General features: G+C 36.6%; 1 protein-coding gene across 1 annotated transcript in view; it reads left to right on the top strand.

The window, feature by feature from the left end:
• Positions 1-13,836, top strand: part of BARD1 (BRCA1 associated RING domain 1) — a 76,924-nt gene that overhangs the window by 26,960 nt on the left and 36,128 nt on the right. The window contains exons 4-5 of the mRNA XM_082467471.1: positions 2,505-3,466; positions 12,807-12,887. Coding sequence (XP_082323597.1) covers positions 2,505-3,466; positions 12,807-12,887 — 1,043 coding nt within the window. The remainder of the gene's footprint in view (positions 1-2,504; positions 3,467-12,806; positions 12,888-13,836) is intronic.

Here is a 13,836-nt window from a genome sequence, read left to right as displayed (position 1 = left end):
GGAAAAATTGTAGGAGGAGCAAGTTTGGGAGGATGTGGACCAGGAGCCCAGTTTTGGTCATGTTTGGTGTGAGATACTTACTAGGAGTAGACATGCAGGTAGAGTCGTTAAGTAGGCAGTTGAAGAGTGGAGCCTGGAGTCCAGGGGAGAGGTCTGGGCCGCACTTACACATTTGGAGTTGCCAGTGTATACATAAATAACTGTGTGTATGTTATATATATATATATATATGATTATTAAGGGGGAGACTGCAGATAAAGTCCTGATCCCTCCCACTTCAGAGGTTAGTGGAATGAGGAGTACCAGCAAAAAAACCTGAGACTGAGCTTTTTATAGAATGCTTCTGCTTACCTGCCTGACTTCATTTCCCTCCATTTTCTGCTCCTTCTCCAAGTTCCAGCCACAATGGCATGCTATCCATTGAATATGCTAAACTTGTTCCCATCTTAGGACCTTGGCACTTACTCTTCCTTCTGCTTGGGAAACACTTTCCTAGATCCTTAAGTGGCTGCTTCCCTCTTGTCATTTAGGTCTCAGCTTAAAAGTGAGCTCCTCAGAGAGGCCTTTCTTCATGACCTTAGCTGAAGCAGCAGGTGTTTGTGCAGAAGAGTGCTCACTCACAAAATGTCACACCTTGTCTACTTAGGGACAATGGTTATTTTCTTTTTTAAAATTCTACCGAATCTTTGTGTTTTAATTCCTGATTATAAATACGTATTTTTTTTAAAAAACTTTCTTTTATAGTATATAACACATACATCGTAAGTGTATAACTTGATGAATTTTCACAAACTGAACTTACCCAGAAGAATAAACAGTACTCTAGAAGCCCCTCTCATTGCCTGTTTCCAGTCACTGCCTCCTTTCCCCATAGGGATGATCACTGTTCTGACTTAACACGTTAGGTTAGTTACAGCTGTTTCTATGTTCTCTTTTATATCTGGCTTCTTTTGCTCAAGAGTATGTTTGAGTATATAGTTATAGTTCATTCATTCTTGTTAGTTTTTCGTTTATATAGCTCGAGGTTATATTAGATGGTACCTGAAGAGTTGTGACTATTATCTTTAATTCCCTAGATTCATTTTGTCTGAAGTAAGTTGAAATCAGGTAGCGTAGTCCTTTCAACTTTGTTCTTCTTCAGTGTTGTGTTGGCCATCCAGGTCTTTTGCTTTTCCACATTATAGTTACTTTGCTTTTCCATGCCAATTTTAGGATTAGCTTGTCTATTATTTTTTTTAAAAACATACTGGAATTTTCCTTGGGATTATGTTACAGTCTATAAATCTGTCTGGGAGAATTGACATCTTAACAGTAATGAGTATTCCAGTTCATGAACACGGTATGTCTTTCCAATTGTATAGGATTTCTTTCATAAATATTGTTAATTTTCAGCAAGCAGAGCTTGTACATATTTTGTTAGACTTGTACTTAAGTATTTTTTTGGTACTATTATAAACAGTACCAGATTTTAAAAAAATTTCAGTTTACATGTTCATTATTAGTATACAGAAATACGGTTGCAGTTGAACTTGGTACATTGACCTTGTATTCTATGACCTTGTTACAGTCACCTGTTTTATTAATTTTTTTTAAAAGATTCTCTGGGATATTCTATATAGCCAATCAAATCAGCTGTGAATAGATACAGTTTTATATCTTCCTTTACAATCTGTGTGCCTTTTATTATCTTTTTCTTACCTTGGTGTGCTATCCAGGACTTTCAGTATGACGTTGAATAGGGATGGTGAGAGCAGACATCTTCACCTTGTTCTTGATGACAGGAACAAGATAATAGGAACAAAACAGTAATTCCAGTCTTTCTTCATTAAGGATGGTACTAGCGGTGTGTAGTTTTGTAGATGTCCTTTATCAGGTTGAAGAAGTTTCCTTTTATCCCTAATGCTGAACCTTTTTAAAAATAATGAATGGATGTCGGATTTTGCCAGATTTTTTTTTTTTCTATATCTGTTGAAAAAAGTCACATGGTTTTCTTTTAGTTTGTTGATACAGTGAATTATATTGATTGATTTTCAAGTCTTTTTTTTTAATTAAGCATCAGTTAATAAGTCTTAATTTTTTTTTGACTACTGCTTATTAAATCTCATACCTGCTTATCAGTCTGTTTATTTATTTAGTATAGCTTTTCTCCATGGCTCTTATCACTACCGTACAGCAGACTGTATGTTCTACTTATTTATTTGTATATTTTGTCTTTCCCAGTGGAATAAATATACAAATATTTATTTGTATATTTTGTCTTTCCCATGTTTCGTTCCCTGCTGTATCTCCAGCCACTAGAACATTGTCTGAAATAAAGTAGGATTCTGTAAATATTTGTTGAATGAGGATATCTGCTTTCAAGGAGTTCAAAATCTAGGAGGGAAGGAAGAAGTACACAAATAAAAGGTGATACACCTTAGGAGAACTATCAACAAAATTCTTTGGGAGCTCAAGATGGGAGAGATTAAGTCGTGTAACAGATTTCTTTTCCTTTTTCCTATCAGATTTGAAAGAAGAAACATCTAGGAAAAGTTTATTTAGTGATGCAGAATATAAGAAGAATTCAATAAAAATGTGGTTTAGTCCTCGAAGTAAGAAGGTCAGGTATGTTGTGAGTAAAGTTTCAGTGCAAACTCAGCCTCCTGTGAGAAGCGATGAAAATGCTCAGCAGGCCTCCATGTATGAATTTGTCTCTACAAGCCCTCCAGTGGATGTTTCTGAGAGGGCTAAGAAGGCTTCCACAAAATCTGGAAAAAAACAGAAAAAGAAAACTTTGGCTGAAATCAACCAAAAATGGAATTCAGAGGCAGAAAAAGAAGATGGTAAACTTGACTCCAAAGAGGAATTTAAGGAAAAGCTAGTATCCTTCTGTAGCCAACCATCTGTTATTGCTAGTCCGCAGATAAATGGTAAAATAGACTTACTAGCAAGTGGCTCCGTAACAGAATCTGAATGTTTTAGAAGCTTAACTGAAGTCTCTTTACCATTGGCTGAGCAAATAGAGTCTCCAGAAATTGAGAGCGGGAATGAAGAAGTGACTCCTGAGAAGACTCTCTGTGAAAACGATCTTACATCTAAGAAATCCTTGCCATCAGGTCATAATGGGAAACATGGGCGTCGCAACAGACGTTCCAGTCCTGTTTCTAAGAGATGTAGAAGCAGCAGTCCGAGCACCAGTGGAAATTCAATTAAGCAAACAGTGCTCTCAAAAAACGTGCCATTGCCTGGATGTTCTTCACCACCTTCAAAGAAACTTACAGGTGGTGACACACTGAGGAGGAAAAGCAATAATATATTAGATGAATCCATTAGCCTCTCACCAGGTACGCCCCCTTCTACACTGAATAGTCCAAGTTACAGACGAATGATGTGTAGTCCCTCAGCAATGAAGCTCTCACCCAGTAGTCTTATGGCTATGAAAAGAAATCATCGAGGAGAGACTTTGCTCCATATTGCTTCAATTAAGGTAGGACGCTTACTCGAAAATACAACTTCAGAATGAGACCCAGTATAAAACAGTTTCTTTGGAGTTTGTGGAAAATGATATAAGATTACTAGGCTAATTAACCTAACCAGATGTGATACTCCCTGTGAACCAGAGAAGCAAAAATTCATAAGGACTGTATCCCTACCTCAGAGCAGTGGCCCCTGGTCCTGAGGAGCGTGATCTTGCAGGAGAAAACCAGTATTTCCGTATTTCAGCTTCAGCTTTGCCAAGCGCTTTTATTTTCGTCTATTCCATAATGTTTTTTTTTCAGTTTTCACCATTTTGTTTACCCATTCTTCTCATGCTTTATGGATATAGACAGACAACTGCCAAGTTACTGCTGGCAACACATCTTTATTACCTAACTTCAGAGCTCAGGGGCAGTGTGAGAGGGGATGAGCTTCTGTATTGTTGACACTCCTAGTGGGTACTGCCGGGATCTGGGAGGTTGCAAGACGTGGTCTGTACATTTCTCCAATGACCTGAAAATTTGATTGTCAGAAATGGCTCCTGTGGTTCACCATAAAGGGGCTTCTCTGGGGCCCATAGTCAGCCCATTCCTTTTACTAGCCTATTCACTGAGTTACCTTTGTTGCCTCTACACCTGGGATGCGGCAGTGTTCGTTTTCCGGAACCTGGCTAGTTGGCTGAGCATGTGGTGTACGTACTTGCAGTGGTTAATCTTTGAAATTGACGCAAGTGCTGCACGTAGAGGGGAACAGTTAGCATCATAGCTTTATAGACTTTGGTCTGTGAATTCATGCAAGTGTTATGAAAATACAATATGGGAGAGATTACTACTAAATTAGCATAGCTTTTATGATCTTTCAGTAAATTTACGGGGAAACCCTTGGGTCCTTTGCATGGATAAGGAACTTTGGGAGGTCTGGAAAGAGCCCCTTGAGACCCTGAACATGAAGCTGGTGAGCAACATAAAGTGTCTGGGAAGAACATGGAGTAGGCATTGAGTCCAGGGATTTCTGTATTTTTCTGTGGAGAAGGGGAAACGCACAAAAGTGAGTTTCTTCCAATGCTTTTTTTTTTCTTGCTTTATCTTCCAATAAATGATGAATGTAGGATCTCTACGCCTGATGCCAGTAAGGGGAGAACCTGCAACATGACTACTTTCTAGGCATTTCGTATCCTTTGAACAACTTGAATTTTTGGAGTTGGCTCTGGTTACGTTTTAGTCTGATTTTTGCAAAGCATGATTTTATTTTTTTTTTGTTTTTTTAATTTTTTTGTTTGTTTGTTTGTTTGTTTTTGTTTTTTGTTTTTTTTGCAAAGCATGATTTTAAAAAGCAGACTATATTTTTTGTCCTCTTTGTTTTATTTATATATATGTGTTTGTGTGTGTATTATATAATATATAAGGTATAATAATCCTAACATTATAATGTTATTAATGCTTCATAGATATAAGTAGCTAGCATAATAATAAATATTTTTTGTTCATTTTTCTGGCTAATACATACATGTAGACTGCTTTAGTTTCTACATTTTGCTTACTGGGAATTATTTTCAGACCAGCAGTTAAGCATCTGCTTTCATTGGTAGATAATTTTTCACTCAATCATAAGAATCATTTATCTTTATTAGTGAGGATCTCTAGGACCTAGAGTCTAGGCCATGGTTTGGCAAATCTTTCTTAAAGGGGCAATTAGAGTAAATATTTTCGGCTTTTTAGGAATATAGTCTTAACTATTCAACTCTGATTTAGTGCAAAAGTAGTCATAGATAATATGTAAACCAATAAAACTTTACACATGAAATTAGGTGTCGGGCCTACAGGCTATAGTTTATCTGTGCTTGGCGTAGGCTGTGGAAAAAAGCCCAGTGGAATCTTAAGACAGGAAAAAATGGTGGCATGATGCCATCTTGGTGAATTTTCTCCATTGATATGTTCAAGATTGCTCCAAACAAGTTTTGTCAGATTGTCATTTTACTTAGCAATTGTCTTGCCAGAATTAGAATTACTCATTTTGATTCTCTTGAACTTATCAAATACTATACTGTCATTCATTGGCAGATTCTGATATAGTACATTTAAGAAAAGTTAATTGATTTCTATTGTTTTTTAAAATGCCTATTTAACAATAATGTTCTCTTTTACAAATTTATTATAAGTTGAATGCATGTCCCCATCTCAGCTTGATTTTAATAATCAAACAAATACTTGAAGAAAAATCAAAGGATTTATCAGTATATTTATCCTTTTATAAATAGTATTCATTTCATTTTCTATCCTAATTTTTTTGTTTGCAACCGAGCATGAATAATCTGTGCCTACTTGAAAACCAAATGCTGCAATCCTGCTGTCTTGTTTATGCTTTGTATCCACCTACTTCAAAAAAGGATTTGAGGTGGCTCTAAAGTTAAAGCTACAGTTGGCCTTTGAACAAGGCAGGGGTCAGGAGGGCTGACCTCCACATAGTTGAAATCTTCGTGTAACTTTTGACTCTTAAAAAAGTTAACTACTAATAGCCTACTGTTGACTGGAAGCATTATTGATAAAACAAAGTCGATTAACACATATTTTGTATGTTATATGTATTATGTACTGTATTCTTACAGTAAAGGAAGCTAGAGAAAAATGTTAAGAAAATCATAAAGAAGAAAAAATACATTTATGGTACTGTACTGCATTTATTTATGTATGTATGTATGTATGTATGTATGTATGTATGTATGACTGTGTTGGGTCTTCGTTTCTGTACGAGGGCTTTCTCCAGTTGCGGCGAGCGGGGGCCACTCTTCATCGCGGTGCGCGGGCCTCACTGTCGCGGCCTCTCTTGTTGCGGAGCACAGGCTCCAGACGCGCAGGCTCAGTAGTTGTGGCTCACGGGCCTAGTTGCTCCGCGGCATGTGGGATCCTCCCAGACCAGGGCTCGAACCTGTGTCCCCTGCATTGGCAGGCAGATTCTCAACCACTGCGCCACCAGGGAAGCCCTGTACTGCATTTAGATAGCATAAGTTTACGTCATCTGTTTATAAGATGAATTATCTGTCAGTACGTGCATCAATGTTGTCTTACATGATACAAAACACTGTAGTTAGTATATGTATTACTAACACTAGACATCAAAAATGTAAAGATATTGTGAAAGAGAAATTCATATTTATTTACAGGTATAATGAATCATGCATTGATAAGAAGCAGCAATATGATTGCTTTATGGTAGACTAGTGTGATTGATAGAGTTGCATCACTGTAGCCTAGCTATACACTATAAGTGAATCATAAAATTTTATGGCCTAAGTATTACAGTCATATTCATATTACGGTATTGGAAACATCGTTACGTTTTTTTAAAAACCACTTACCTGTGATGATAGGCTAATGGGCAGTTTCTCCAATTACAAGAGAGAGGCATGCTGTACAGAGAGGCATCTTGTATGGTAACGTAATTCTGTGAGAGCCAAGGTATAAAACAGTAAGAAGACTAACACATTATTAATTTTATATTAAATATCACCTTATGTCTATGTAAGGATAAACTATTATCTACATATATTTTATGCATTCATGACATACCTAACTTTTCTTCATTTTTTTGATAGTTCTGTGCTACCTGGATTGTCTGCAAGTTTTTTCAAATTGTCGCAAATCTTCCAAAAACTTTCCGATATATTTATTGAAAAAAATGTGTGTATAAGCAGACCCGCACAGTTCAAATCTGTGTTGTTCAAGGGTCAGCTGTACTATAACATGGAACGAGGAGCAGGGAGAAGGAAAGAGTTACTGCAGCTGAGTCATGAATACAGACCTGATGACTTTGCCGGTAGCCAGAACAAATGAGGTTTTGTGCTGTCAGAGGTAGATTTTGTTGTTGTTATTGTAGTTGTTATTTTCCCCTGAAACATCTTGTAGACATGCAATGTCCACATTTTCCATGTTTCCCCCAGATCCTAAGTGTGCACTGTTGCACTGTGCGTGCCTGGTGGATGCGCTGAGGGCAGAGAGCCCCACGGTAGTTTTACTCTTCTGTTGGGCTAGTTAGCTTCCCTTGCTACAGTGATGGCTTTATAGAATGATCTTTGAACTTGGTCACGTCATTAATAAAATTCTTTAATATCTTGCCCCAGACCTACCTCTGGGCATCTTTGTTGGCCATAGCTATCACCCTAGTGGAAGCTACCTGTATTTTCTTGTCCTAACCACTTGAAATAGCTTCCTATTGCTGTCATAACAAATTTCCACAAATTTAGTGAGTTAAAACAAGGCAAATTTATTTTCTTACAGTTTTGTAGGCCAGAAGTCTGGTATGAGTCTCACCACACTAAAATCAGTTCGTTGGCTATGCTACTTTCTGGAGACACTAGGAGAGAACCCGTTTCCTTGCTTACTTGGGTTGTTGGCAGGAACTGTGTACTTTCTTCTGGTTGTAGGACTGAGATCCTGTTTTCTTGCTGGCTTATAGCTGAGGGCCCTTCTCAGGTTCTAGAGACTGTCACATTCCTTGGTGTGTGGACCTCTTCCTCTGGATTCAGAGCGGGCAGCAGCAGGTGGAGTCCTGGCATTCCATCCTTCTGCCCCAGCCAGGAAGAGTTCACTGCTTTTAAGGACTCACGTGATTAGATGGGAGCCACTAGGACAGTGCAGGATAATCTTCCCCACCTCCAGGTCTGTACACTTAATCACGTTGCAGAGTTCCTTTTGTTGTGTAAGGTAACATAGTCACACGTCCCTGGGGATTAGAACGTGGACATTGTTGGTGGCAGCGTGGGTGTTGTCAGTTTTCATCCACATCACTGAACTACCTTCTCTGCTTTTCCTCTGTACTTAGTGCACTCAGTGCTCTGTATAACAGCCAGAGTCATCTGACCAAAGTCATAACTTGTCTTTTCTGTGCTGCCCTACCAATAACTTCCCGGCTCACTTAAAATAAAATCCACAGTCCTCCTTATGGCCTATACAGACCTCTGCTCAGATGCCACCTCTTCAGAGAGACTTTTCTGAACTTACCTAAAATAGCAGTCTCTGCCATATGCTTAGCTTGTTTTGTTTTTCTTCCTATTATTATTTCTTGGCGTCATTATTATAGATCTCTTTGTTTCCTGTCTTTCTCTTTAGAAGGAGAGCAAGAGTTGTTTGTTCAGTGATCTGTCTTCAGTGTCTAGAACATTGCCTGGTATGTAATAGATTGATATTTGTTGAATAACTGAGTGATTTTCCCACTTAGCCATGATCTGAACCCTCTTCTTCTGACACTGAACTTTAATGCTACCCATACTTGGCACATGTTCTTTTTTCTGCCTCTTATATCCTTTCCTCTGCATCTTTCCCTTTTCCCTAATGATCCTTTGTATCTAACCTTCAAAATCTAGCTTATAGCCTGCCTTCTGAATCAGTCTTTTTCACAATTCCCAGAGCTGGTTTTTCCTCTATGGTGACGTTGTTTTGTTCGCATTTATATGTTTTTAGCTTTCTGTTTATTATATGACTCCTCAATTTGACTTTGTGGTTATGTGGAGTTTATTCCCCACTTAAAATGTAATTTCAAAATGTGAGTAATAACTTCATGCTTCAAAAATAAGAATAAAAGTATTTACAGTGGAAAGCCTCACTCCCATTTCTGTCCTCAGCCACCCTCTTGCTGAACAAGCCCTTTCTTGCTTTCTTGTGTATCTTTTGTGAATTTCTGTACACAAATATAAGTAAATGCTTTCCATATTAGTACACACTTTCTGTACATTCTGTTGTAGCATAGCGTTCCATGAATTTTTATTATTCTACTGGTCCCTTACTGATGGATGCCTGTGTTTCCATTGTTTTGCTTTTATAAACTGTGCTGCAGTGAGCAATCTTTGTTTCATATGTGAGCAGGTATATCCTTAGGATAAGTTCCTAGAAGTGGGACTTTTTTGGGTTAATGTAAAGCATCTGTTAACCTTATTTATCTTGAAACGGTCCATACTTGGCAGTAGAAGGCTCTTATTAAATATCCAGACTGCCTAAATATCAGGCTGCCTGAATGTAGACAGTTACTATATCATCAGCAGATAATGTTTATGTTCTCAGTTCTCAGATCCTTTTCTCCTCAGGATCATGGGCTTATAGGCCAGCCAGCTAGTTGTTGGACATTCAGTGACATTTGAATGCATACCTTAGACAGGATTATTCTTGAATTCTTTATTTATACATTTATTTTCTTACACTATGGAATTTCAAGCAGTATATTTATTAATACTGTGTCTGGGATGTTGTGAGTATCCTTATTCAACCAGAACAAAAGTTGAGATTCACTGTGCTCTCTTCATGCCCCCATGTTTGTACTTGAATATCTATGTCACCTATGGCTAAAGTGATTTTGAGAACATTATGTTATAAACAAGAGATTTTACGAGGAAGCGTTATGCCTACATAGAAACTAAGATAAACCCTCATTGTTTATTCTTCTGATTTAATAAGAAGAATCTTAGTATTTGACATTTCGTTATACAGAGAGAAAAATTTGGTTTGTTATTCTGTTTTTTCACCTTTGCTTGAGAATTTGTTGATGCTGGAATAAACCGCCCCAAAGTTCTCTAGCACAGATTCTTCAAATGGTAATGATTACTCATAATTCATTGCCATAGCAGTGAATGTATTAGAAATAGAAGAGTGACTTGAAGTTGACATGCCATGATGTATTTAAGGTGCAGACATAATAGATAATATTTTGAAGGCAACTTACAAGGGATGGTATGCCTAACATAACAAAGGTGATGAGGATCTCTTAGGTAGAAAATCCCTTGTGAGGCATCTCTTTTAGGGTTTGACTTAGTAACCATTCATTATACCTTAAGGCAGTCATGTTATATTGTGTGTAAAATCATGTTATTACTTATCCTCCATACTGGCTTCCTCAGACAATAACAAAGGACTCAAAAGCAAACTGGCATCTGTGATATTTTCAAGATTTCAATTTCTAGAGCACCTCTTGGAGTCAGTCTCCATTTTTCCCTTTGTCACCCACCATCTTTGTAATACCAATAACTTACTGTCACGATGGCTAGGTTGTCCGAGTCATCTGTGAAATTATTTTATTCAGTAAATAACTAAGACACTCAGAAAATGTTTAATAAACTTTAGAGCTCCGTTCCAGATGACTAAACTTTTTTTTTTTTTAACAACACCTAGTTGCTAAAAGGAGAAATTTTAGGTATCTGGTTAGTTCATTTATGCGGAAAAGCTTAACCGTTTGGGTAAGTCATCATTATTGTACTTAATTGTAATGTCCTGTACTATTTTTATAAAAATATTTATTCTTAATAGTATTTTAGAAGAGCTAACCTTTATAAGGAAAAAGTTTTATTTGTGTGTGTGTGTATTTGTTTTTGGAAAGTTAACTTATACTACTGCCATATGCACGTCTGAAGAATATTTCCTTTGAATGGAAAGGTTAACAATAAGAAAATTCAATGCGACACTCATGTTCCCTTATTTTCTGCCTTTAAGGTTTTATTTGAAAACACCGAGTCTGTTTAAAATTTTTTATAAGCCTTGGTAAATACTTTTTTCTTAGATGGTTTTTTTCCCCCCCTGTGGTTTTAAGAGAATCTCAATTATTCTTTTAAGTTGTGAGAAGCCTAAAAGTGAGTTCTTATTACTCAGAAAATATTCTGTTTGAGAAGAAAGTAATTTAAAGAAATCAGAAGCAGAAGTTAATTTGTTTCCTGGAAACTTTATATTGGTTCAAGCTTACGCAGTTACTGTGGACCCTATCTAATTATCATAATTTTATTTATGTGCATGATATTAAATTTACATAAAGTAGAAGGAGAAAATATGACAAACTTTTAAGTACTAGGGAGGAAAAAGCAGATCGGGTATAAAAAGCAAGCAATTTGCAAATCAGCTATACATTTCAGGGAAGTATAGGGGTAAAATGTTAACAGAAGACACCTTTGATAATATGAAGATGTGACATGAAAGAAAAATACCACTGGCTAGCAACCTGAAAAGAGATTCTGCTTTTAGCTTCTAAATTGTCACTAATTGTCTCTGTGACTTTTCCATGGGACTCTTCCATTCCACAGTTGTGTTTATATTATTTTACAGGCTTCTTTAGGTTAATATGTTTTTGTGATTGCCATGTAGAATTAGATTGAGGACATTTTTGAGAAGGTTTACATGTATTTTTTTGTGGATACTTCATTTTGAAGGTCAGGAATGTGCGTGGTTCTGGCAGTTCATCTGCCCCAATATTCATGGGATCGTTTAAAAAAAATCAAATTTGTATCTTGACAGATTTTCCTGAGCTCATTTGGAACTGACTTGAATATAGTGCAAAAGTTGCTAAGTGTATGTTAACTTGCGCTAGAGGTGTAGAATTTGTACCTCTAAGGAACTAAGGGAAATATTTTTTTTATTGGAAGTGGGGCATTTGATTTGAAACATATAGAATACTTGTTTTTTTAGGCCCATTTAGTATTTAAGGTCATTTTGCTAATTTAGAATCTTAAAAATATATGTTGTATGCGGGTTTGTTTTTTTTTAGAAAACTGAGTAAGCTACCATTTTAAGGTTTGCTGTATTTGAGAGGTAGTCTGAAACAATCCAATAAAAGCAAATGTTACTGTATTTAGGGGACTTAGTGACTTCTACATTTTTCAAACCAATAGAGAAAAACTCATTTCAGAAGAGTGCTGGGGCTGGGAGTGGTAGGAGAGAGGAGATGTCCTTCTCCCTAAAGAAGCTCTTCTCAAAACACAACATTGGCATGTATAACTTTTGTCATATGTAACTTTTATTTATTCAGCCTTTTTCAGAGTAAGCTGTCAGTTATTTTGGAGAAAATAAGCTTTGTTTTTGCCTAAAAAATATCTTTGAGCAAATAAAGTGAATATAAACTAAATTAATATCTCGAGGATAAGTGGATTAACTGCCAATAAGACAACAGTTTTTGGCTTTCTAACATTGGTTTCACTGAGCAGCTCTCTTGGGTTTAATTTTGTTTTAAACGGAAATCAGAAACCATTTTCATGTATGCTCAGAAAGGATGTTTTTCACAAACGAAATGGTGACTTTAAAAACTTCATTTTGATCAGGTGATCTTTGGCTAGTGTCCTTGGTATTTTGAAATGAATTTTGATACAGGTTGCTAATAGCAGAGATTTTGTACTCTGTGTTCAGTGATGGACCACATGGCTTTGATGAGTTGGCACCTCAGAACAATCCATGCATACATAGCTTACTATTTATTGACTCATGAGCAATAGGCATAGAAGAGAAAAGATTTAAATTTTATCTTGAAGATAAAATCTTAAATCTTAATATTTTTTTTCTTTCCTTGATGATTTTTAATTTCTTTCTACCTTTTCATTTTTCTACTAGGGCGACATACCTTCTGTTGAATACCTCTTACAAAATGGAAGTGACCCGAATGTTAAAGACCATGCTGGATGGACACCATTGGTAGTTTTCTAGTTGTTTGTTTTTATTATCATTCTGTTTATGTTTTATAGTTATTATAGTTTATAGTTATGTAGTCATCTATATATCATCCTCTACCACATATACAATCTCTTTGTAATCTGAAGAACTTATATTTTCAACAAATAAGAGTAAATGATTATGTTTTATCTAGCTTTTCTGTTGTGACGGGCGAAAAATTGGCTACCTTTTGACTGACTACATTTAGATTTGAGAATCCAATTACACCATATTGCTGAATTTAGCTCATTTATGGAGAGGTAACTGCTACAGCTGACATCAGGCTCCATTCTGCAGCATTGCATGTCATTGGAACCACATTTCTTGGAACAAAGAGAGGTCAGAGGAACTGGGTGTAGGAATGTATCACAAGGCAGTGATTCTTATTGAGGATCTGTCTTAGGCTCACTTATACCCTATCCAGGGTATAACACACAGAGGCAGTAGAAATCTTTGCTCATGTTAAACATTTTTTAAAGTCTTTGCTTATTATTACTAAAAAAAAAGTGTGAAGGATAGTCTGGAAAAAGAATGGTACAAATACATGGGAACAAGTGCTATATCGGCTAATTACATTAGGACAGTAGCATGTGGCTTGAATGCAGCCATAGAAGTGTTAAGAGATGAGGTGGATGCCCTTATTCTGTGAACTGTAAATTCACAGAAATTGAGAGAGTCTCATTAGAACAGGTGCAAAAAAGGTTTTAAAGTTGTATGTAATGACTTCTCCTTGCCAATTTTTTAAGCTGGGAGTGTTTAGTCTGGATCAGAGTCACTTTGTTGTTTGGACTCCACAGGCTGGCTAACCTTTTCAAAGAATGGTTAATTTTTCCTTTAAGCCACTAAGGCAAACTGTAGTAGAAGTTGGTGAGTGATTTAGAGGACCTGATGCCTTATTTGGATCCCTTTCTCCTAGAAATAGACCTACAGA

This window comes from Balaenoptera physalus (genome assembly GCF_965194825.1).
Source record: "Balaenoptera physalus genome assembly, chromosome: 6".
Taxonomy (NCBI): domain Eukaryota; kingdom Metazoa; phylum Chordata; class Mammalia; order Artiodactyla; family Balaenopteridae; genus Balaenoptera; species Balaenoptera physalus.
This window is presented reverse-complemented; position numbering and strand designations above follow the sequence as displayed.